This window comes from Cervus elaphus, chromosome 17, assembly GCF_910594005.1.
Source record: "Cervus elaphus chromosome 17, mCerEla1.1, whole genome shotgun sequence".
Lineage (NCBI taxonomy): Eukaryota > Metazoa > Chordata > Mammalia > Artiodactyla > Cervidae > Cervus > Cervus elaphus.
This window is the reverse complement of record NC_057831.1, coordinates 24,015,359-24,041,968: the sequence shown is the minus strand read 5'-3', so window position 1 is coordinate 24,041,968 and position 26,610 is coordinate 24,015,359. Positions and strand designations below refer to the sequence as shown.

The window sequence follows — 26,610 nt, the reverse complement described above, 5'->3', positions numbered from 1 at the left end:
AATTTCTATAAGAAAATGTGTGAAACTAGTTGCAGAAGAGATAGAAATATTTATTTTAAGTCTTTTTTACAAAAATAAGGAAGTGAGAGCTAGGAGAACTTCAGTTTTTAATCTGTGGATCTGGTAATATCTAAAAATTAAAACACATAGTTAAATAATACTAGGGAACAAACTGTTAAGCAACTATCCCCACAGCAAGGGAGGCAAGAGAAAATGTACAAGGAGAAAATACACATAGAACAGAAAGTATAATCTTGACTTTCTTCCAGTTTTCTGAGCCATTATTGGGTTGCAAGAGTAAGCTTACATGGAAGCTGTTTCTTCTGTCTATGGCAAAGTGTAATGAAATTGTTAGGAGTGAAAAACTAAACACAGGAATAAGAACTGGGTTGTTTTTCCATTAACTGTGACTTTCTTGATGATTGGGCATTTCCAGAAGGTTTAACATAATTGCCTCTTCACCCTTCCTGAAGCCCAGTTAGATACGTCCTGACATTCCCACACGCATAGCTCTTCTACCCTTGGGTTCAGTCTGGCAGAGAAATGCTTTCAAGTAAGCAAGAAAGAAAATAGTGTGTTCTTTACTGGGTTCATGCTATTGAAAATCAACAACAAAATAATGTATCAATTCCATAACAGGAACTCTGGCTACTATAATTTAAAGGTATATAATCAGTTTATATCAAAGTTATCTTCATTCTGGAATCAGGTAAGTCCAGACAATGAGAATATAATCAGTAAAATTACCAAAAGAGTAACCATGATAATGGCAATAATAACTAGTGTTTGGTGCTTACTGTGTAGCAGGCCATGAATAGGTCATGAAAAACAGATGCCTTGTAACTCCATTGTATTAACTACTTCAAGGTAATGGCACCAATGAGGTAAGGCCATTATTTTCACCATTTTATAGGTGTAGTTTAGCAGATTGACATGCTCTTGGAACTAGTCACAGTGGACCTGGATTTGAGCTGGGCTTCTTAATTCCAGAGCCATCTACAATGATGCTCATCCATGACATTCTTTTGCCTTCCAAACCTGCCTGATGGTGGAAGGTGAGATTATGGTTAGACAAGCTCTAGTCTTAACTGTCACTGAAATATTGACTATTGTTGTGGCCCAGTCGCTAAGTCATGTCCAACTCTTTGCCACCCCATGAACTGCAGCATACCATGTTCCTCTGTCCCCCACTATCTCCTGGAGTTTGCTTAAATTCATGTCCATTGAGTCGATGATTCTGTTTAACCATCTTATCCTCTACCACCCCCTTCTCCTCCTGCCTTCAGTCTTTCCCAGCATCAGGGTCTTTTTCAATGAATCAGCTTTTCACATTAGGTGTCCCAAGTATTAGAGCTTCAGCTTCAGCATCAGTCCTTCCAATGATTATTTAGAGTTGATTTCCTTTAAGATTGACTGGTTGATCTCCTTGCAGTCCAAGGGACTCTAAAGAGTCTTTTCCAGCACCACAGTTTGAAAGCATTGATTCTTCAGCGTTCAGCCTTCTTTGTGATTCAACTCTCACATCTGTACACAACTACTGGAAAAACCATAGCTTTGAATATATGGACCTTTGTTGGCAAATACTGAACAAAACAGCTTTTAAAAAATAGAAATTGCTGAAAATGGAGGTAACTAATCCAAAAAAAAAAAAAATGCAGTTACTACTACAAGGGTGCATTTGAACTCTGTTATCTTCAAACGCCTTTAGAAAAAAAACCAGAAAACTGTGCTCCATATCAATCTCTGGACACTGGACCAGTAGACAAGGAGGGCAACAATCCTCAGATCCTAGGAGGAAGTGATGACCATGAGAAAGGACAACAGCTAGGGACCTAAGAGTTCCTCCCAAGTGCTAACACAGCCGCAGCATTGTCAGTAGGCACTGGGATAAGTGACAGATGTAAGAATCACAAAAACTGAACGAAAGTTGTCACCATTTCCAAAAGTGTTTTTAAGTGATCCAAATAAGAAGTATAAATATGAAAAAATACTACGTGGTTTGATAATATGAGGAGAAACGGGGGCAAAAAGAGTTACGCTGCTGAAACAGATCACCAGCCCAGATGGGATGCATGAGACAAGTGCTTGGGCCTGGTGCACTGGGAAGACCCAGAGGAATCGGGTGGAGAGGGAGGTGGGAGGGGGGATCGGGATGGGGAATACATGTAACTCCATGGCTGATTCATGTCAATGTATGACAAAACCCACTGCAATGTTGTGAAGTAATTAGCCTCCAACAAATAAAAATAAGTGAGAAAAAAAAAAAAAGAGTTACGCTGGCTTCTCTACTGCAGGATTTCTAGAGTCTTTGATAAATACAAGTGAATCTCCATGGGATGACTGCAGTATGCAGCCTTTCTTAAACCTTTTGAACACAGCATTCTTTCTTCTAAGAAAAAAAAAGTTAACATTTTGTAGATTACTTTTTTTTCCATAGAACACAGTTTGAATGAATTAATCAACCTTTCTTCTTTCTCTGCGGTGAAATTATCAGAGTGCATTGCTGGGGGAAGGACTTGTGCTCTGTGTCCCAGGTGTTCACATCCACACACACTTACATGTAAAACAGTGTTACAAGTCAGCAAATGCCTTATCAGATGTGCTACAATGTGTTCCATAAGCAGGACTCTTAAAACTAGAGGTTCTTTAACTAGCTGAGTTGGGAAGGGGAGAGTAACTGTAAACAATGTGTGTGTATTTCTGCTATCTATGGAGAGAGGCACCCTCACATTTATCAGAGATTCAAAGAATTCCAGGATCTAAAAACCAACTGTACCTTGCACAGTAAAAAGAATCTTTACAAATACAAAGGTGATATCAACACTGAATCCCAGGAGTGTGGAGAACAAGATAGCACAATAGAAAGACCCTGGGATCACCTTCTCTTACCAACGCAGGAAAAACTACAATTTGCACATTAAAACTGTCATTAAAAACAACCTGGGGACCAGCAGAATAGCTCTTCTGTAACCAAGTCTGTAAAGAAAGATCCACATGGAGTCTGGTAGGAATGGAGGAGAAGCAATCTGGTCAAGACCCACATTCCCACCAAGGAATCCAGGAGAGAAGGGGAATACCATAGGCTTGGGCACCCTCCCAAAGCAAGGGAGCCACTTATTAGTCGCCCCAGTCCTGGGGTCTGACACTGGGAAGATGAGTCCGCTTAGCTGGTCATGGGTGGCTAAGAGTTGGACACGACTAAGCGACTTCACTTTCACTTTTCACTTTCATGCGTTGGAGAAGGAAATGGCAATCCACTCCAGTGTTCTTGCCTGGAGAATCCCAGGGACGGGGGAGCCTGGTGGGCTGCCGTCTATGGGGTCGCACAGAGTCGGACACTACTGAAGCAACTTAGCAGCAGCAGCTGGCTTGAAAAGCAGTGGATCTCACTGGAGAGTTGTAAGAAATCAAGACTCTGCTCTTGGAAGTGTGCACACACAGACTTGCTAACTCCCAGTCACAACATGGAGGCAGAAGACTGAAAACTGCCTGGGGCTCTGGACAGCTTGCCGGGATTGCCACCGTGTGCCCCCCCCAGCCCGCAGAGGTCTCCTCCAGCTCCTGTAGCGCCAGCCCTGCACCCCACCGAGGCAGAGACTGCCACGGCCAGCGAGACTGCATGCTTGGAGAGAACAGGAGAAACCCCCCTCCCTCGGAGCTCCTGCTTCCCTCCCGTAGGCCCCACTTCGGGCTGTGACGACCACTGAGCGGAGGAGAAGCTCTGTCTCCCACCTGGCTCTGGCTTCAGCCCCTCCAATTCTAGCCGTGACTTCCACCAAGGCAGTAGCTGCCACACGCCCAAGCGAAGACACAACCTGTGCTCCCCTCACACCCAGCCCTCCCATCACTGGCACACACAGACTGTACGGGGATGTTCCCACACAAGGGCACACCTCCAAGACGGGGACAGGTAACTGTTTCACATAATTTCAAGGCGACGGAGCAAGTTAAATAAAGTGAGAAGACACTTTGTTTCAAACTTCGATGAGCAAAAGCGCTATTTCATTATTATTCTAACATTGAGTCATATTTCCTCTATCAGAGACAGCATAGGAAAGGAAACAGTCTGTAGCATTTTGAGTAATATGTGTCTGAAAACCAGCACAAATTACAAAGAAATGGGAAATACTCAAAGAAGACTTAAAATCAAAGCAAAGTTCTCTGTCAGGCAAGGTCAAGATGACAATTAAACCATTTCATGAATCCATCCGAATCCAAGCAGGAATTCCACTGATCTTAAGTACCTATTACAAAACACCAACATTTTAATTGAAAATATTACTTAAATATTTATCTTCTAAAATAATATTAGTAGTATTCCTGCTATACACATATATTTTAAAAATAAGCAAATCAAGTGTAATTGAGAAATCTAAGAAATACCCTCAGTTAATGTTTTAAAATGTTAATAATTATTATTATTTATTAATAATAGCTCTATGGTCTTTTTACCATGAAATAGAAACTATGCATTATCCCTAAGAGATATTTAGAGAATGAAGGAGATAATAAAGTAATACAAGTTGAATGTCTACTACTTACCTGACATATTTCATGCAGGCCACTTTTAACCCTGTGAGCTAGAAATTATTATCCCTGTTTTATAAATAAGGAAAATGAGGTTCAAAAAGGTATAACCAAGCTCTCACAGCAAATAGATATCAGAGGTAGGATTAAAAGTCTGGTCTCTCTGATTCCAAAATCCTTTCCCCTTCAACACATCTATTTCTACAATTTAAAAAACTAAATAATTAAAAACTGATAAACTAAAGAACAACTATAGAGAAATGCTTTTAGTGATATAAGAGCAAATCTAAAAGTTTAAATAGGAAATAAGATCATAGCAATTGTTCATCATGAAATATTTCTATAGTTATCCCAGAGAGTTTTTTTTATAATTATACCCATACCCATAGGAAAATTTCCTTCAAAAGGAAAAATCATTTTAACAGAAGTAATACTTTGTAAGTATTGGTGTAAGTAAAACAAATAATATAACCTATAATTTAAAATAGCAGAAGCACTTAATGGCTAATATTTATTGATTGATTGACAATGGACCAGCATTGAAAAAATGTTATATTTAATAAAATACCCTTTGCTCAACATTACCTATTTTTATACTGATCTTGAAATAGCAATGGCAAGTTCTATATTTTAAAATCAGGTTGAAGAATGATCTAGTTTTTTTGCCCCTCTGAGTGCTTTTTAAGAAAGCTTTTTACCTTCACTAGTTCTGTGAGGATAACTCACAGATCATCTCAGTTCGATAAATAACCCATTCAACAAAGACACTTCCCACTTTCTATTCATCAGCAGAGAAATACCACTTCAAAAATACCTTTCCCTGAATATCCATCCACCATCATTTCTTGGATGAATGAGTAAGTGAGATTCCATACCAGAATCCTGGAGTAGAAACTCCAAAGTGTTGTCAGGAGCTCATACAAGCCCATGACCCACAGCGCAAATGGAAGCAGTGAAGCCAATTTGGATTTCCACCTGGAAATCAAGGACTGGATAGCTTCTGTGAGTGTAAAGAATTATCCTCCTCCCCCAAGTCCATATCCCATTCCCCCGTGAAGGTGCCAGTTGAGCAGCTTAAAGATATAGGGAAGCCCCATGAAGATGAGGTGTGGGTGGGGATGGGGGAGTTGGGGAGTTGGAGGGGCGGTTCCAGGAATCGTAACCCAATCAGCAGAAGGCAGGGGGACCCAGTGCCGATGCAGAAACAACTGGCATGGGAAACAGGGCTGGGCAAGGACAAGCAGTTCCGGAGTGCCAGCTTTCCCACCCACCGCCCCCCTCCAAGTCTAGGAAACCCCTCCCTCTTCCATTTCCAGGCCCACTGGCATTAAGCATCTTCCTTTCTTCTCTTCCTCTTGGAAACTACTCCTGCCTTCTCAACGTCATGGAAGCTTCTCCCCACCAAAGCAGAGGCTGCAAACGGCAACATTTCCTCGGTTTTAGAGATTCCAGTCCCCAAAAGTCAAGTCCAGAGCATCAGTCGGAAACACCTTCTCCTTCTGCCCTGCAACAATCAGGCACCCTCTGAAGCACCATACCTCAAGATCATAAAACAATGAAAAACTAACCAACTGATCTGTGTGGCTTTTCTCATAAAATTTAGCTATTTAAATACCATGACGGGAGTCATGTCTGGGCTGGGCTCTCGCTGGTGACAAGAGGTGGATGACACCTTTCCTTCTGGTTTTCACAGAAGCAGGAAATCTTGGGAGGAAAAAAATGATTTAGCCTTCTTTTTCTCTTGAAACTTTTGTGTGTGTTATGTGTGGTGAAACCATGAATATTATGAGCTCCGTCCTCTCAACAAACTTTTAAGTGTACAGCACAATATTGTCAACAGTAGATACAATGTTGCATGGTAGGTTTCTAAAGCTTATTCCTCTTGCTTAACTGCAACTTTATGCCCTCTGATGAGCTACATATTTTTTCTCCCCCTGGGCTCTGGCAAGGACAGCGCCACTCTGATTCTACAATTTTGACTCTGTTTTACATGCCCCTAGATTAAATGCCTTAGAAAGCATCACTACGAACAAAGCTAGTGGATGTGATGGAATTTCAGCTGAGCTATTTCAAATCCTGAGAGATGATGCTGTGAAAAGTGCTGCACTCAATATGTCAGCAAATTTGGAAAACTCAGCAGTGGCCACAAGACTGGAAAAGGTCAGTTTTCATTCCAGTCCCTAAGAAAGGCAATCCCAAAGAATGCTCAAACTACCACACAATTGCCCTCATCTCACATGCTAGTAAGGTAATGCTCAAAATTCTCCAAGCCAGGTTTCAGCAATACGTGAACCGTGAACTTCCAGATGTTCAAGCTGGTTTTAGAAAAGGCAGAAGAAGCAGAGATCAAATTACCAATATCCACTGGATCATCGAAAAAGCAAGAGAGTTCCAGAAAAACATCTATTTCTGCTTTATTGACTATGCCAAAGCCTTCAACTGTGTGAATCACAATAAACTGTGGGAAATTCTGAAAGAGATGGGAATACCAGACCACCTGACCTGCCTTTTGAGAAACCTGTATGCAGGTCAGGAAGCAACAGTTAGAACTGGACATGAACAACAGACTGGTTCCAAATAGGAAAAGGAGTACGTCAAGGCTGTATATTGTCACCCTGCTTCTTTAACTTATATGCAGAGTACATCATGAGAAACCCTGGGCTGGAGGAAGCACAAGCTGGAATCAAGATTGCCGGGAGAAATATCAATAACCTCAGATATGCAGATGACACCACCCTTATGGCAGAAAGTGAAGAGGAACCAAAGAGCCTCTTGATGAAAGTGAAAGAGGAGAGTCAAAAAGTTGGCTTAAAGCTCAACATTCAGAAAACTAAGATCATGGCATCTGGTCCCATCACCTCATGGGAAATAGATGGGGAGACAGTGGAAACAGTGTCAGACTTTATTTTTTTGGGCTCCAAAATCACTGCAGATGGTGATTGCAGCCAAGAAATTAAAAGACGCTTACTCTTTGGAAGGAAAGTTACGACCAACCTAGATAGCATATTAAAAAGCAGAAACATTACTTTGCCAACAAAGGTCCGTCTGTTCAAGGCTATGGTTTTTCCAGTGGTCATGTATGGGTGTGAGAGTTGGCCTGTGAAGAAAGCTGAGCACTGAGGAATTGATGCTTTTGAACTGTGGTGTTGGAGAAGACTCTTGAGAGTCCCTTGGACTGCAAGAAGATCCAACCAGTCCATCCTAAAGGAAATCAGTCCTCGGTGTTTATTGGAAGGACTGATGCTGAAGCTGAAACTCCAATACTTTGGCCACCTCATGTGAAGAGTTGACTCATTGGAAAAGACCCTGATGCTGGGAGGGATTTGGGGCAGGAGGAGAAGGTGACGACAGAGGATGAGATGGCTGGATGGCATCATCAACTCGATGGGCATGAGTTTGAGTAAACTCCGGGAATTGGTGATGACAGGGTGGCCTGGCGCGCTGCAATTCATGGATTCACAAGAGTCAGACATGACTGAGGGACTGAACTGAACTGAGATTAAATGCATGTGTGTGTGTGTGTGTGTGTGTGTGTGTGTATGCATGCGTGCACGCACACGCACACACTCAGTTGCTCAGTCATGTCTGACCCTGCAATACTACGGACTGTAGCCCATCAGGCTCCTCTGTCCATGGGATTTTCCAGGCAAGAATACTGGAGTGTTCCCATTTGCAACATTTCCTTCTCCAGGGGATCTTCCTGACCCAGGGACTGAAACTGCATTTCTTCCTTCTCCTCCACTGCAGGTGGATTCTTTACCATTGTGCCACCTAGGAAGCTTTTAGATAAATGAAATCATGCAGAAATAGAAAAGAGTAAGCACTTGGAGAAATTTGGGCTTTTGTACACTGTTGTTGGGAATGCAATGGTGCAGGTAAGGAAGCAAAGGTAAGGAAAACAATATGAAATTCTTCAAAAAAATTAAAAATAGAGCAACAGTGATCTAGCAATCCCACTTCTAGATATTTATCTAAAAGAACTGAAATCAGGATCTTGTTCATAGTAACATTGTTTATAATAGCTAAGATATGAAAGCAATCTAAATATCCATCAATGAGTGAATGGATAAAGAAAACGCACTGTATTTTTACAATGAAATATTATTCAGCATTGAAAAATGAAGGAAACTCTGCAATTTATGATAGCTTAGATGAACCTCTGAAGGACACTGCTAAGTGAAATAATCCTGTCAGAGATGACAAATGCTACATGATTTCTCTTGAGTTTAGGCATATAGAGAAATATCCAGGAGATTGTGAAGGAGGGTGGCCTTCAGGCAGAGTTGGACACTGGTATTTGGATTACAGAAGGGAACACAGGGAAAGCTAGTATCGAAAGCAACTCAAAGAGTTTGCATGACTAGAAAAAGTGATTACTACGCATATCAGGAAGTCCGAGGAAGTGGGACTCAAAGTAGGAGGTTTGCTGGTTCAGCTGCTGAGAATGTTATCCTATATAATGGTTCCAGGTTCTACCTTGTATCCTCAATACATCATCTTTGTATTCATGTTATTTCCTCTCAAGGTAACTGTTTTCACTTGGCTGGAGCTGTCATAACAAAGTACCACCCACTAGGGGGCTGAAACAATAAAAATTTACGGTCTCCCAGTTCTCAAGGCTACAAGTGCAAGATCTAGGTGTACGTAGCCTTAGTTCTTTCTAAGGGCTGTGGGGAAAATCTTTTTCATGTCTCTTTCCTAGCTTCTGGTGGTTTAATGACAATCTTTAGCGTTCCTTGTCTTGTGGAAACTTCACCACAATCTCCGCCTTCATCTTTTCATGGGATTCTTCCTGCGTATACATCTGTGCCCATATTCCCCCTTTTCAAAAGAATACTAGTCATACTAAATTAGGAACCCACTCTTCTCCAGTATGACCTCATTTTAACTAATTACATTTGCAATGACCCTGTTTTAAAATAAGATCACATTCTGAGGTACTGGGGATTAGGACTCCGACGTGTCTTTTTTTTGCTGGAGGAAAGGGTGGACACAATTCGACTTGTAACCAGCCAAAACGGCTGCTGCAGACATCACATCTACTGTAGTGTCTCAGGGAAGTAAAGGGTATCTCTTCTTTCTCTGACTTCCCAGCACATGCTGTCCTAACTCAGGTATCGGAAACCGTGTCATACGCCTGACCAATCACTGGTGAAGGGGTTGGAATTGTGGGGGTTTGGAAGCGAAATGCTTCAGAGAATACAACCAACTACCTTGACTGATAGACAAGGGAAGAAACATCACAAGATCTCAAGCATCTCAGTAACTATGCTCTCCTGAATTTTTCTGTCCGCTAAACTGTGAGCTTTTCTCCTTTTTTTCTAATCGCATTTATTAGGGTTTTTTTTTTTTTAGAATAAATGTTCACTGAAGAAAACTGAGAAAGTATTAAAAAAATAAGCCTTGAATAATTCATATCCCACCAGCTGAGATTTCTTCTTCTAAAACACTAGTATATATGTGCATGTTTATCAAAGAAAATTGAAAAAATGTTAATATTTTACCAAGAACCAATTTACAACAGCTCATAATCCCACAGAGTTACCTGCTACTAATACATTGGAAAATATATTTCCCATCTGTATACACTAGGTGTTCAGTCACTCAGTCGTGTCTGACTCTTTGCAGACTGTAGCCCACCAGGCTCCTCTGTCCATGGAATTTTCCAGGCAAGAATACTGGAGTGGATGCTTTGTCCCTACTCCAAGGGATTTTCTTTACCCAGGGATCAAAGTTTCATCTCTTGCATCTCCTGCATTGGCAAGCGAGCTCTTTACCACCAGTGTCAACTGGGAAGCCTGTATATATATATACTACATGTTTATATATACTGTATGTGTGTATGCCATTCACACATTCATAAAGAAAAATTGGGACTACAGAGGGAATACTGCTGAGTAGCCTGATTTTCTCAGTTAGTATTAATTTACTTGTTTGCAGGTCTTTCTCTATATTAGCAACTATTGTGTTATCTAAAAACCTTCCACCTCCAATATACTCACACTATACAGGGGTGTACTGCATGCCTTCTCAGTTGCTAAATCATGTCTGACACTTTGCAACCCCATGGGCCCTGCCAGGGTCCCCTCTCCAAGGGATCTCCCAGGCAAGAACACTGGAGTGAGTGGCCATTTGCTTCTCCAGGGGATTGTCTGACCCAGGGATCGAACCCACATCTCCCACGTGTCCTGCATTGACAGGCAGATTCTTTACCACTGAGCCACCTGGTAGCCCCTGAAGCCCACACTGGTGTAAATGATACCAAAACATATTTACTTGGGTCAAGGGAAATTCATTGACTAGATACAGTGTAAATGATAGCAGTGTATTGATACCAAAAGTATCATCCTGGCAATCCCCAAAGCACCATTTAGTAACATTAATTGCAAAACTGGTCCATCTCAAGTCACAGAGGGAAGATCTTGATTCAAGTGATGGGAAGGGAGAAAAGGTTAAGTCAGAAAGGGATTAGACTTATTCACTAAGAGTAGAAAGGAATTAGACTTATTCACTAAAACCAAAGTCAAATAGTCAAACACAACCTCCTCTGTGAAGAATTGTCTGACCGATTCCCACTCCAACCTAAAGAGAATTATCACGTTTGTGCTCAATTTCTATTGGCCTGCATGTTTGTCTATCTGTGTCCTCTATGATAACACCTACAAGTGTGGTATCATTGGTTTTTATGTGACTATTCCCTTATGATCCTTCTGAGAGCAGACATGAGTTAATTCATCTTTGTAACCTCTGGGCTTCGAATGTATGTTGTACTAAACAAATAAATGAATTCATTCATTCACAGAAGAACAAGCTCAGAATTTTTCTCATTCCCTGCAGTGGTCTGCCTTATTTTTTTTTTTTAAAGAGTTATAGTTTGAATGCTTAATTTTTAAAGTTTTATTTGGAAAAAGAGTGAAATATAATTATTCCAGCACTAACCTGGATATTATGCTTAAGTATTAGTGATGCATGTGCCTAAAAAAGCCAGGTGTCTATAAAAATCAAGTAATAACTTGACAACCAGGTAATGGTTGCTAAGAAACTGTATTGTTCTGTGAACACATGGTGTATGAAGTATGGCCTAGATTCATATCCTACATAAAACATCTTCCTTGGAGTTATCTAAAAAGTCTGATTTTGCATGGCTTGTCAAGGCATATAAGTTACTCTTTCTTCTCTCCTACTCCTGCTATTAAATATCATGGTTCTATACATAGAATATTATTTCAGCACCAAGATCTGTTCCGGACCCCAGGTTGTTAGGTTACAGACTGAGGCCCTCTTCAACTCCAAAGCATTTCAGTGGCATCAGATGTGACCTTCAAGTCACTGCTGAGGACCAACTATCACTTCTGATGTACTATCAATGCTAAACACAAAAATTTAATATCTACAATGTTTCTGTATTCCAAAGTGAAACAACGAATTGGAGTTTATCTGCAAGTTTTACTCTTGTTCACCACTAGTGGAACATAGGGAGATTTTGCTATACTCTACCTACCCCAAATAGGAGGGCTTTCCAAGGTGATGCAGTGGTACAGAATCCACTTGCCTATGCAGAAGATGCAAGAGTCACGGGTTTGACCCGTGACTTACTGACCCCTTACTGGGTCAGTAAGATCCCCTGGAACAGGAAATGACACCCCATTCCATTATTCTTGCCTGGAAAATTCCATAGATAGAGGAGCCTGGTGGGCTACAGTCCATGGGATCGCAGAATTGGACAAGATTGAGCACATCCCAAATAGGAAGTTGTCTCCAAATCTTGACAAGGAAAGTGGCAGAGGTGGGAGGGTTGTCCAAAAAGTACTTATCAACTCCGCTAAATTTAAGAGGTAGAAATCATGCTTAAAATAAATATATCAATGTTTAACTTCTGTATTAGAATGTTTGTATAGCACAAGGACCTACATTCAATATCCTATAATAAACCACAATGGAAAAGACTATGAAAAAAGAATATATAGGATTGGTCAGGTGGCCTAGTATAATTAAGGAATTAATCTGAAAGAAGTCTACCCAATATTCATTCTTTGCTTCTTCTTAGAAGCAGAACCTGTGTTGGTATACCCAGCTAAAAGCACCCTTTCCCAGCTGCCCTGGCAAGTTGGCGCAGCCTGCAACTAAATCTGGTACATGAATATAAGTGGAATGATTGTATATTACTTCTGAAAAAGGACCTTTAAGGAAGATAAAGAGCTGGGTGTGAATATTTTGCCTTCTACCCTTTCCTCCTTTCTGCTATGTGGAATTTAGACTTTAAAGTGGGATCTCTCTTGCAAACACTTTAAACCATGACGTAATCTTAAAGTCCGAAGCCAAAGATTACAAATCAAAGGAGCCCAGGTTCCCAAAGGCCATGGACCGGCCATGCCAGCCCTGCACCACCTCTTCACACTTTTTATAGGAAAAAAAAAAAGTCAAGCTAACATGTGAACACACCCTTTATTCTACACCATCAAATCTTAAACACAACAGTGGTGGCATTTTCTTGGCCTTACCCCAGAGTCCAACTGATGATTTTCCTCTTTTTTCCCTTATTATTATTTTTTTAATCTATTGGGGTATGGTTGCTTTACACTGTTCTTAGTCTCTACTGTACTAGGAAGTGAATCAGCCATATGCGTACATATATCCCCTCCCTCAAGGTTCTCCCTCCCCCCACCCATCCCACCCACCTAGATCACCACAGGGCACTGAGCTGAGTTCCCAGGGCTATACGACAGATTCCCATGTTTCCTTTTCACACAACCGTTAAGTTCCTCAACAATGCACCTGGTGGCTAGTGATTTCAGCACATCCTTCAGAAATGTTCAGAGGAGGGGGGGTGGGGGGTTGAGGGAGTGAGGGGAGGAAGCCATGCTTGTCTTAGAATTAATGAAATAGGTATTAGGAATTTTCAGTTTATCCAACTGCCTTGCATGCTTAGTTGCGTCTGTCGTGTCTGACTCTTTGCAACCCCGTGGACTGTAGCCCGCCAGGCTTCTCTGTCCATGGGATTCTCCAGGCAAGAATGCTGGAGTGGGTTGCCACTTCCTCCTCCAGGGGATCTTCCCGAACCCAGGGATCAAACCCGTGTCTTATGTCTCCTGTGTTGACAGGTGGGTTCTTCACCTCTAACACCACCTGGGAAGCCTGAAGTTTTACTAGTAAAGACACTGATTATGAGACATACAGAAGTTGGGAGCCTTTGGTACACAGAGTGACCATGAGAGAAGGCTTTGTGCACACTCGGCACAGAAAGCAAGCTAAGGGCGCCGCACTTGTACATGAGTGTGGCAGCCCAGAGCTGGGGGAAGGCAGAGGGTCAGTGAGACAGCAGCTGTAGCAACACCGATATTAAGGGATTTATCACAGTCAGAACCTCTTGCACTGTGCACGGTGGTGGTGGTTCAGTCCGACTCTTGTGACCCCATGGGCTGTAGCCCACCAGGCTCCTCTGGGTGATGGACCTTAAATAAATACAAAGGCATCTGGAAATCACGGTAAAAACCAACCTATTGCTAGAAACCAACATGAGCCCCAAAGGAAGACGATGCCAATCAGAGCCTGGAGGACAGATTTGCAGTTAACGTTCCCCTGGCACAGATCATCAATAATTAGTTCTGTTAATACACCTACACTAATTTTCCGGTAAACTCATAGAGCTGTTTTGATTTTTCCCAATTTATTCATTTTTTAAAACTTTAAATGTCTTGGGTAAAGAAACCCCTTTAGATGCTGGGTTTGTAGGCTGGAAACACTAACCATCTACAGGGCTTTATGAAATGCTGCCGAGAGACTGGAGTCTCCCGTTGGCTCTGCTGAGCAATGCTGTAGCTATGAGCCTGGCAGGGTTAGATTCATTTCTACCTTCTATGAGAATGTTATTTTCCTTCCCTTACCAGGGTAAGTAATCGAGGTCTCTTATGGTCTGAATGTTTATGTTCCCCCAAAACTCATAAGTTACAATTCTAATCCCCAATGATGATGATATGGAAAGTAAGGGTTTGGGAAAATACTTAGATCATGAGGTTGGGGGAGCCCTCATGGATGGGAATAGCACACTCATAAAGGAGCCTCCAGAAAGATACTTTGGCCCTTCACCATCTGTGGACACAGCAAGCTGGTGCCATCTATAAAGCAGACCCCAAATGTGCCTGTGCATTGATCTTGGACTTCCAGCCTCCAGAACTGTAAGAAATAGATTTTGGTTGGTTATAACCTATTCAGTCTGTGGTTATTTCCTATAGCAGTCTAAACAGACTAAGACAGGGGCTGATTCAGGACTCAAAAAATGCCAAATTAGTAATCAATTGTTATAAAGTTCAATAATATAAAAATAAAAGTATACACCCCCATACAATGTGTTGAAACCATTTTTGGTTTGTCATAGTAGCATCTTTAAAGCCCGAAATTATAGAATATTTGACTTGCATAATGAATGTCTCAGTATAAGGTATGTTGACTGACAGGTTTACATTTTGTTATCTAGGATAATTTAAATTTAATCACGGCTTCCCCTATCCTACCTTCTGCCTGGAACCATAGCCTCTAATAAGTAGCAATTTTCTATATTGGGGGTCATCATACCCTATCGTCTCTGTTCTCCTCGTATTTGAGAAAAATGGTCAAAAGACCGATACATAGAGAGAGTAACACAGAGCACCCAGACAGTCCACATACATTTTGATCAACACCAGATGAGTTTGTTAAACTATCTTGTTTTAATATCATGTTGCAGCTTTTTAAAATTTTTTTAAAATTGGAGTATAATTGCTTTACATTGTTGTTGGTTTCTACTCTACAACAACGTGAATCAGCCATAAGTACACATGAAACCCCTCCCTCAAAGCCTCCCTCCCCCCCCACCACCATCCCACCCATCCACATTATCACAGAGCGCTGAGATGAGCTCCCTGTGCTGCATATATACAGCACCTTCCCACTAGCTGGCTATTTTGCACACAGTAGTGTATATATGGGCTTCCCAGGTAGTGCTGGTCATAAAGAACCCACCTGCCAGAGATGCAAGAACAGAGGTTCAATTCCTGGGTCAGGAAGATCCCCTGGAACAGGATATGGCAACCCACTCCAGTATTCTTGCCTGGAGAGGCCCATGGACAGAGGAATCTGACAGGCTACAGTCCATGGGGTCACAAAGGGCTGGACACAACTAAAGCAGCTGAGCGTGCACACATGCAGTGTATATATACCATTTTGTTATCATCGTTTAGTTGCTAAGTCATGTCCGATTCTTTGCGACCCCATGGACTGCAGCCCACCAGGCTCCTCTGTCCATAGGATTTCCAAAGCAAGAATACTGGGGTGGGTTGCCATTTCCTTCTCCAGATCTTCCTGACCCATGTCCCCTGCTTGGCAGGTGGATTCTTTACCACTGAGACACCTGAGGAGCCAATGACCCAGCAATCCCACTTGGGGGCATATACCCTGAGAAAACCATGATTTTAAAAGACACATGTACCCCCCAGGTTCATTGCAGCATTATTTACAATAGGCAAGACACGGAAGCAACCTAGATGTCCACTGATAGATGAATGGATAAAGATGTGGTACCTATATACAATGGAATATTGCTCAGCCATAAAAAGGAATGAAATTGGGTCATTTTGGTGATGCAGATGAACTTAGAGTCTGTCATACAGATGAAGTAAGTCAGAAAGAGAAAAACAAATATTGCATATTAACAAATATGTATGGAAATCTAGAAAAACAGTACTGATAAACCTATTTTCAGGGCAGGAATAGAGGCAAAGACATACAGGATACATATATACTACCATGTTGAGCTTCTTAAATCACTTCTCAACCCAGACATACACTCTGTGCCTTGAAGAGGTAAAGATTACTTCCTAAGATTGAATGTAAACAGGTGAAATGATAAAAATAGATTCTATGTATACTGATTTCAATGAACAATGATTAATCTTTACAGTATTTATTTGCTGAATAGCTTTGAAATAAACATACCTATTTCTCTTCCTCATAATACCAGGTACAAGAAAGTTACTCAAAAACTATCCATTAAAATGAATAATGAATGACACAATACAAGGTTTCAAAGGTGTTTACTATTTGGTCAAACAATATTTTTAAATTGTCAGAGGGAAATGTACATTAACATATATGCTAAACATTCATCACTTCTGCATTATTGCTATGTGACACAATTTTACAGCCTGTGGGACAGTATAATTCCCGAGGTCATTGTTGGCTTCTGTGAAGTATTTTTCTAGTTTAATTGTCTTCCCTTAAGTGATTTGGGAGTGAGATTGGGGCTAGGATGTTCAATTATAGACCAACTTTCTGTATCTACTAAATGAATAAACAGGCTTTATCTTTTATAAAAGGTAGAAAAATAATCATGCTGTGTGGGATTTTTTTTTTGCAAAATATACCATATAGGAAAAACATAGGCTGAATACAAAAAAAATATTTTCTATTTCTTGGGCACCCATAAAAAACATATATCTTAGTATTTGACATACAGCCATTCAGCTTTCATTTTGCATTTACTTAAAATATCCTCTGCTAAATAGTTGTATTCATCTTTTAAAGTAAATTGCTTAAAATTGCATTCAATTTCTTTCTATAAACCAACATTTTCTTCACCTTGACAAAGGAAACACATTGGATACTGCCGATGAGCTGTCATCAGCTTTACATTACACTTGGAGGAAAAAAAAAATCTGAGTCTGAAATTAGAAGAGCTAACAAAATTTTACTGATTTCATATTATTTCAAGATGGTTTTCAAAGCCATCCTACAAGTCCCTATCTGTAATATAAAAACAAAACCAAAGCTATAAGCAATCTTTCTCTCCTGGATTCATTAAGGCCTTGGAATCATTTATATTTGTGTTTTGTACATTTTGATTCTCTTCCACATTTTTATGTACTTGCTTGTGAAAGCACTAGAACAAATTAATTGAAAGAAACCACTCTGAAACTACTTGAACATTTGATCCAACCATAGAGATTTAAAGGCTTATATGGCCTAGTTTATATTTTCCTCTGGGTTTTGGTGTCAAAATGATTATAGAATGCATGTTTCTTGCTTTGTGATGGTTTTTTAATATGCATGAAACATAAAAAAGTCAGCATTTACCAAAGATTTCATGTATCAGGCTTTTCAGACTGGAACCAAAAGCTTTTTAAAGCATTTTTAACAACAAATGATGGTCTATTTCACAGATCCTGAAACCAATAATCAGTTTTCTTGACATACAGCTAAAAACAAAATTATCTTTTAACTAAATAGGATCAGCTTAAAAATCCCTTTGGAGCTGTTTTTATTTATTAAATGCCTTTATTAACACCACCATCTTTCACTTCTTATTACTCCAATTCGATTTCTCCCGCATACAAAGTAATGAGCAGGATGGCTGTGAATCCAGTTAACATCCCAGCATTCTGAATCATGAAGAAGGTGAAATCGGTTTTTCTTCCAGTTACCTTTTCTCTCAGCATATCATTCATCTCTGGAAACTAGAGGAAAGATATATTGTTAGATAACTGTTGCCATCTTGTGGTCAAACATAAAACAGTTATTACAGATTCCTGTGGGGGTGGGAGGGGGTGAGTGTTTCCGTCCCTGGTTTAAATGTTTAGTACAGACAGCATAACGGCAAAAGCCAGTGTAATCAGACATCAACAAGAAGAAGAGTAGGAAAACTGTGTTCCCCAGGTCAGTCAATCAGTGGCTTGACATTAACCTCATTTTATGCCTCCTCTCCCTCTCTTCCTTGCTCTCTCTGCTCCATCCACATCATTCGGACCTCAAATGTATCCAGCCTCTTTCCATCCTCAAAACCTTCACACCCACCAAAACCTCTTTTCCCTCAAGTCTTTCAATGAGCTAAATCTTTGAGGTTTCCGCTTTCTTACTTTCATAGGAAGGTTTCTCTTAGGCCTTCCTAACTTAGACACCTCTATGATCATCTTTCATCACATATACTGTTTTTCCATTCATTTCAGTTTTTATTTGTATTTATGTAATCACGTGTGTGGTTTTGTTTGTTGAATTTAGGTTCCTCTCTTTGTGGACCAAAAACCGTGCCTTTCTGCTCCCTCCATCGTCTGCAATGCCTTACCAATTTCCAAGCCTGATACAAAAATATCAATCGATAATATCTGATTAAATATGCTTTTAGAAATCACTATACAGTTAATTCTTGTTCTCTTCAATTTTTTTCCTTTTGCTTGTTCTATCCCTCACAAAATCATAAGGTTTTTTAAAATAAATGGTGCTGTTTTTGAATTGAAGACTATAACAATCTCATGGCGGTGAAAGCAATTAAAACCCCAAGTTCTGTACTTAAAATCCACCCTTTCTCAGCACAAAACTTCTACTGAAAAGGCTCATGAAGAGATCTGTAAATGTCATCTTTTCAAAACAGATTTCCAAGTGATTTGCTATGTACACAGTGGTGCAATGCGCCAAAGCATTCAGGAGACCTCCAGAGTCTGCAGTCCCTCTGTTAGCCTGATTTGAGAAAACTGTTACAAGGATACAGTGGATGAAATTTGTGAAGCCATTCTGAAAAAAGCAAAGCTGCTGTAAGTATATATAGCATCATTTATTTGTATTATTTCTTTAAACTGAATAACTCTAATAGATTCTGTTCTTATATTTAAAAAAAAAAAGAAGTGATGACCTAACATAAATACATTATGAGCCACTAAATTCTGTGAAGGAAAACATAAATGCAGTGATGGTTCTAAGAGATGAAATCCTTGTGCTTACAAGGGTCTGCACAGAAAAATGAACAGAGTTAAGAATGCAGGTGGAGGAAATTAAATTAGTACATTATATATGTAAAAACACATTCAGTTCCAAATGCAAAGGAAACATTCCTTGATTTACATACACTTAGCACATTTTCGGAGAAGGCAACGGCAACCCACTCCAGTACTCTTGCCTGGAAAATCCCATGGACGGAGGAGCCTAGTAGGCTGCTGTCCATGGGGTAGCAAAGAGTCGGACAAGACTGAGCGACTTCACTTTCACTTTTCACTTTCATGCATTGGAGAAGGAAATGGCAACCCATTCCAGTGTTCTTGCCTGGAGAATCCCAGGGACGGGGAAGCCTGGTGGGCTGCCGTCTATGGAGTCACACAGAGTCGGACACGACTGAAGCAACTTAGCAGCAGCAGCAGCACATTTTCAATTTCTAGAAAGCTATCCATGATTTATTTGAAAATGCAAGGAACCACTGATATTCTCTCCCTTACACACACACACACACACACACACACACACACACACATAGACAGAAACAGCATAAACATAAACATAGATATAAATATATACTGACCTAAGTAAATATCATTCAACTTTAACTTATCAAATTTACTTTAACTCAAAAGGCTCTCGCTGTTTAGAACTTTGAAGTAACAGAATGCTATTTACTTTATTTAACAAGTCATTTCCTTCTAGATATGACATCTTGAGAGGGTGAAAAGTCCTATGGAGCCATAACATAGCAGGATACAAGCTTTACTCACAAGGAAAAACACCCGGGAAAATATCTCTACTTCAGCAAAAATAAGTCATTTTGTCCTCTAGCAATGAGATCCTACCTAGATCAAAGAATTGATGAGAATCACTTTCAAATCACTATTAGAACAAACCACTCAAAAAGAGTTATCTGTTGGACCTGGAATATTTTAAATGACAACAGAAAGGCCATCCACACTGAGAAAAGCAAAAGGTCACCCTTAGTCAATTCATAAGCCAGATGTCTATTTCCAAATTTGAAGCACAACAAAATCTTAAAATGTCTTACCATGTCTGCCAGAGAAATATAGAGGAACATGCCTCCAGCAAGGGCAAAGATAATATTTGGAGCAAAATTATTGCCCACCAAGATGCCAAAAGCTAGCCCAACATAGCAGGAACACGCAGAAAGGAAATTGAATAACAAGGCTTGTCGAGTGCTCATTCCTGCATTGAGTAGGATCACAAAGTCCCCTAGAAGAAGAAGAACACATTAAGTCAATAGTTTTTCTTTTTTAAAATTCCTTTTTACTGGAGTATAGTTGCTTTACAACGTTGTGTGAGTTTCTACTGCACGGCAAACTGAATCAGCTCTATGCATACAGGTATTCTCTCTCTTAGATTTCCTTCCCAGCGTGGTGGCCACAGAGCACCAAGAAGAGTTCCCTGAGCTATATGGCAGGTTCTCACTAGTTACCGACTTTATACATAGTATCAATAGTCGTGAAAGCAAAAGGTGAAGAGGGTGGCAGAAGATGACATGGTTGGATGGCATCACCAGAGCTGACTCACTGGAAAAGACCCTGATGCTGGGAAAGATTGAGGGCAGGAGGAGAAGGGGACGCCAGGGGATGAGATGGTTGGATGGCATCACCGACTCAATGGAGGTGAGTTTGGGTAAACTCCGGGAGTTGGTGATGGACAGGGAGGCCTAGCGGGCTGTAGTCCATGGGGTTGCAAAGAGTCAGACATGACTGAGCAACTGAACTGAACTGAACTCAACAGACATGAACTTGGGCAAACTTTGGGAGACAGTCTGCCCAAGGGAAGGACAAGGAAGCCTGGCATGCTGCAGTCTGTGGGGTCACAAAGAGTCAGTCATGACTTAGCAAATAAACAACAACAATCAATAGAATATATATATATATGTATACTGTATACATATATATACATACATATATATATATATATGTCAATCCCAATCTCCCAATTCATTCCACCCCACCTCTTCCCCCATCACTCATGTTCATACATTTGTTCTCTACTTAAATACTTTTTTCTCTTTTTGGATGAAATAAAAGATAATAACCAATGTCTAAAAGGGCTCCTTCTTTTTGAGACATCAGTAGGAGTTTTCAGAGTGTGTCATCTGAAACGTCTCCATCCCCTTAAGCCAAGAAGCTGATGGACTTGGACGACGTGGGCAGAACTCCTCACCTAACTCGTGGGGGAACTCCTCGCACAGGATGGCGATGGAGGTGCTGAGTCCCTGCAGAAGGGACAGGGTGCAGGAGGCCCCGATGGCCAGGCCGTCGATGAAGTTGTGGAGGGCATCGCTGAGCGTGATCATCCAGGCAATCGTCCCTATTTCTGAGAGCTTCGGCCCCTTCAAACAAGTACACGAGCTTGACTCTTTTCTTCCATCCTGCAAAATAACAGAAAGTCAATCCACAGGATAACCGACACTTCTTGAAAGTCCAAGCGATACAGAGTAGTAGATGTATTATGTGTTGAGAGAGACAAATGTTTCCAACAGCAAGTCTTTCATAGTGGATAGGAACCACTAATCATAAAAAATGGAGGAAAAAAAACTTGGAGAAAGGAAAGGAAGAGACTGACAGGCCTTGAACAAACCACTTAAAAGACATTTTACTCTGGTTTCCCTTCAAACAATCCTTTTGACTTGTATGAACAAATTGTTACTACTCCCTTCCTAAAATGTAATATTAATAGATATTAACCTAAGAATTTGATTTATTCATACACTTTAAAGTAAAAGAAGTTTTTCAAAGACTGAATTCAAACTCTTTTCCATGTTATAATTTGAATGTGAAATCCACATTTAAAGCATGATAACATCAAGGAGTATGTATTCTAATCTATCCTGTGCCAATCTTATAACTGTGAGGAAGTAATCTGAGCTTTAGTGTCTTTGATCGTGAAGTGAAGAGAATGCACTAAATGATTCATTTATTTTTCAATGACTTAGTAAGTTTTCACTGTGTTCCAGGTAGAGTTCTGGGTGTTTAGGCTATAATAACATGATCCCTACAAGCTCTAAATTTCAATGATTCTCTTAACAAATTACATGAAGTATGATTGAAACAGGCTTGCCTTTACACAACACTTCTTTCCACCTTGAAACAACAGAAAATCCTAAAGCAGACTCTTTGTAAGAATTTGAATTTCCATAAGAAATTTTTTTCAAAAAGAATTTAAATTTCCATAAAATTTACAAAATTGTATAAAATCAAATGACAGATGCCAACTGAAGCGTATTCCAGAAACTGTGGGAAAAGATAATAAAATGCAAATTCATTTTTAAGTAGGGAAGCAATTTGCAATTAACTGGAGAACATTTTATTTCTAATTCTCCTCCCCTCAACTCTACCTCAGCAGCTAATCAACATATTTATTGAACATCTGCAATGTATACAACAGTCTGTTGAATGTTATGGGAAGTGCACAGAAGTGGAAAACACAGGTTCTATCTTCAAGAAGCCTATTTATCCTGGAGAAACAAGATGTAAAGTATACAACTGACTCTAAAAATTGTGCAACATATATCAGCTGAAAAGGGCTTCCTTCAGAGCAGTCATCTGAGAGGTGGTGCTTTTTCTCCAATGTCACTTAACTGCTCGAAACACTTTGGGGACCATTTTGGGGACGTTTACTCCTTGGAAGAAAAGTTATGACCATTCTGAAGTGAAGTCACTCAGTCGTGTCCAACTCTTTGTGACCCCATGGACTGTAGCCCAACAGGCTCCTCCGTCCATGGGATTTTCCAGGCAAGAATACTGGAGTGGGTTGCCATTTCCTTCTCCAGAGGATCTTCACAACCCAGGGATCAAACCTGGGTCTCCTGCAATGTAGGCAGACGCTTTACCGTCTGAGCCACAGGGAAGTTCTTATGACCATTCTAGACAGCATATTAAAAAGCAGAGACATTACTTTGCCAACAAAGGTCCATCTCTTCAAGACTATTGGTTTTCCAGTAGTCATGTATGGATGTGAGAGTTGGACTCTAAAGGAAGCTGAGTGCCAAAGAATTGATGCTTTTGAACTGTGGTGTTGGAGAAGACTCTTGAGAGTCCCTTGGACTGCAAGGAGATCCAACCAGTCCATCCTAAAGGAGATCAGTCCTGAATATTCACTGGAAGGACTGCTGTTGAAGCTGAAACTCCAGTACTTTGGCCACCTGATGCAAAGACTGACTCATTTGAAAAGACCCTGATGCTGGGAAAGATTGAAGGTGGGAGGAGAAGGGGACGACAGAGGATGAGATGGTTGGATGGCATCACCGACTCAATGGACACGAGTTTGAGTAAACTCTGGGTGTTGATGATGGACAGGGAGGCCTGGCGTGCTGCAGTCCATGTGGTCGCAAAGAGTCAGACATGACTGAGTGACTGGACTGAACTGAACTGAGCATAGCCCCGCCCATCAGAAGAAGACCCAGTTTCCCCCTCAGTCTCTCCCATCAGGAAGCTTCCCATAAGCCTCTTATCCTTATCCATCAGAGGGCAGACAGAATGAAAACCACAATCAGAGAAAACTATCCAATCTGATCACATGGGCCACACCCTTGTCTAACTCAATGAAGCTATGAGCCATGCCATGTAGGGCCATCCAAGATGGACAGGTTATGGTGGAGAATTCTGACAATGACTTAAAGTGAAGTGAAGTCGCTCAGTCATGTCTGACTCTTTGTGACCCCATGGACTGTAGCCTACCAGGCTCCTCTGACCATGGGATTTTCAAGGCAATAGTACTGGAGTGGATTGCCATTTCCTTCTCCATGACTTAGCACATGTTAAATGGGTGGCTTGGGTAAAAAGTCCCAGATTAGGAAACAATTACTGTCAAAGAGAAACAAAGGCAGTTATGAGAAAAGTTGTAGAGAAAGTGATCTTGGCTTTCTAAAAACTTACTGCCAAGATACATTCAAAAGACCAGTGTTTTCCTTTTCCAGCTTGGTTTACCTAATCACATATTTATAATTTCCTTATTTACTTGTGATGACTTAGGGAAAAGATTGCTAGACCAAGTCTTGACTACCTGATATTTTGTACAGAGACTGTATACAAACTCTTTTAATTCTGAAAAACAAATTAATATATCAGGCATGGTTCTTTTACCTCTGGGTACAGATATTACTATGTTTATTATACTTCCTTTTAATCTTATAATCTTAGGTCTCAAATAACACTGTTGGTTAGATTTAACTGTTATAGATTTTTAAAAGTCTTAAAACAAATGAAAGTAGGCAAACATTCACAAACAGTTCTTTTTTAATTCACCTGGATGGAACAAAGTCACTAAGCATAGAGAACACTAGAGTCAAGTCTTTGTTAAGTTAGGGAGTTTTCTCTTTTTCGTTATTTATTTTTTATCTTTCTTTGGTCTTGTTGCTTGTTTGCTTTCTTCCTTGTTTGACTTGTACACTAAATATAAGGTTATTTCTAACCTCAGTCATGATAAGGTAATGCACTCTAGTGAAAAGACCATTGGTCTGAAATCCAGGAGAACCAAGGTCTTGCTTGGCTCTGACACGAATTACAGTGTAATTATCAGCAAGGTACATAAAATTGCTCACCTAAATTATTAATGAAAATGAAGTCAAAGCAAAGTGAAGACCAATCAGAATGGGGGGAGAAATAATAACATGAACAAAGTTATGAGAGGGGAAAGGAGACTGAGTAGAATCCCAACTTGAGTATAGAGGGGAAGAAGAAAAAGTGAAATAAAAATCACTAGGAAATCATAATGAAGAAAGCAAGTGAGCTTATTGCAGAACAGCTTAAGGTTAAATAAGGCAGTTAAAGAAAGTTAAAGAAGACCAAAAAAAGAGACAAAGAGGAGGGTGTGAGAGGAGGAGGAAGAGGAAGACAGGAAGGAGGAGGAGTGGCCTGTGCTGGGAGGAGCAGGAAGAGCTATCAAAAGAGGAAGGTAAGGAAAAGGAGAAGAAAAAGGAGAGGGTGGAGAAGAACAAGGAGGGCAAAGAGGAGGAGGAAGATTAGGGAAAAAAGAAAGCACTTGGCTATCCTGCATAGGACATGGATCATATAAATATGGCTTATACCTGCAATGAAATACTATGCAGAGTAGCAGAGATGATGACTATCTGTGTTTTTCCAAAACATAGCATTGAGGTAAAATATATTTGTATTTATACGTAACAACATGCCTAGTGGTTACCTTTTGTGAAAATTATTATTATAATCCCACAATGGTCTGAGTGCAACTTGAAAAGATACATATAAAAATGCTAATCATGGTTCTCCCTTGGAGACAGTACTATGGGTAATCCTTGGGTTTTTTCTTTTATCGTTTATGGGTGTTCTGGATTTTTTGCATTATGTTATTACAATACTCAGAAAACAGAACATTAAAGCCATGGGATGAGAACCAGTAAGAGGCAAAAGTGAACCTGTAATGACTCAGGAGTCACCAGCAGCAAACAAGGTAAAGCTGGAGAAGCAGGCTACCTGCCAGGTTCAGTCTGCATTTAAGAGGGTGTATGGTCCCACTCCAGGGTTCTTGCCTGGAGAATCCCAGGGACGGGGGAGCCTCGTGGGCTGCCGTCTATGGGGTCGCACAGAGTCGGACACGACTGAAGCGACTTAGCAGCAGCAGCATGGTCCCCTAAGTGAAATCCTTTTTTGTTAAATTAATGGCTGCAAAGATCAGCATGAATACTATCAGAATTCACTCTGCATTGGGGGAGGCAATGTGAGCCACGATTAATAAAAATGTTTTTTATGGTTTATTATCTTCTATTTTACTGATAAGAAGGTAAAAGCAAGCAACCACTGCACTTAAAGTTAAATTTCAAATTCCATATACCATGCTGAAAGAATTTTGTAGAGCAAGAATTCTGGTTATAAAGAAAAAAAAAAAGCACCAAGTCAAAAAGGAAAGTAGAAACCCTCCAAAAAGCATAATTAAGATGGCAAAAGGAAGTACAAATAAACAAAGGCTGAAAATCACATGCAAAGCTAAACATAAAATCTGTGCCCATAGAAACTAATGTAACATAAAAAACTATAAAATATTATTTTAAGAGGCTACAAATAAAGAGAGATGAGAGTTAAAGAAAGAGACATTGAATGCAAGCTAGCTTAATGATTCAAGGGTATGGGCTTTGGCACCAAATGGGTGTGAGTTTAAGTAATAGTTCTGCTACTTAATATTAATAGCTCTATGTCCTTTGGAAAGTTACTTGGGTCTTAGCTAATGCAGTAAGACAAGAAAAGGAAATAAAAGGTATATACATAATGGGAAGAAATAAAACTGTCTTTGTTGGCAAATGGACATGACTGTCTATGTAGAAAATGCTAAAGGATCAACAAAAAAGCTCCTGAA

The 26,610-nt window shown here is 40.3% G+C and overlaps 1 protein-coding gene across 3 annotated transcripts in view; it reads right to left on the bottom strand.

The window, feature by feature from the left end:
• Positions 1-16,578: 16,578 nt before the first annotated feature.
• SLC39A8 (solute carrier family 39 member 8) overlaps positions 16,579-26,610 on the bottom strand; it is a 78,866-nt gene continuing 68,834 nt past the window's right edge. For all 3 annotated transcript variants that reach the window (XM_043871382.1, XM_043871380.1, XM_043871381.1), the window contains exons 7-9: positions 21,463-21,670; positions 20,315-20,499; positions 16,579-18,014 (exon numbers count right to left, since the gene is read on the bottom strand). In XM_043871382.1, the coding sequence (XP_043727317.1) occupies positions 17,865-18,014; positions 20,315-20,499; positions 21,463-21,670 (543 nt within the window). In that variant the 3' untranslated portion in view covers positions 16,579-17,864. The remainder of the gene's footprint in view (positions 18,015-20,314; positions 20,500-21,462; positions 21,671-26,610) is intronic.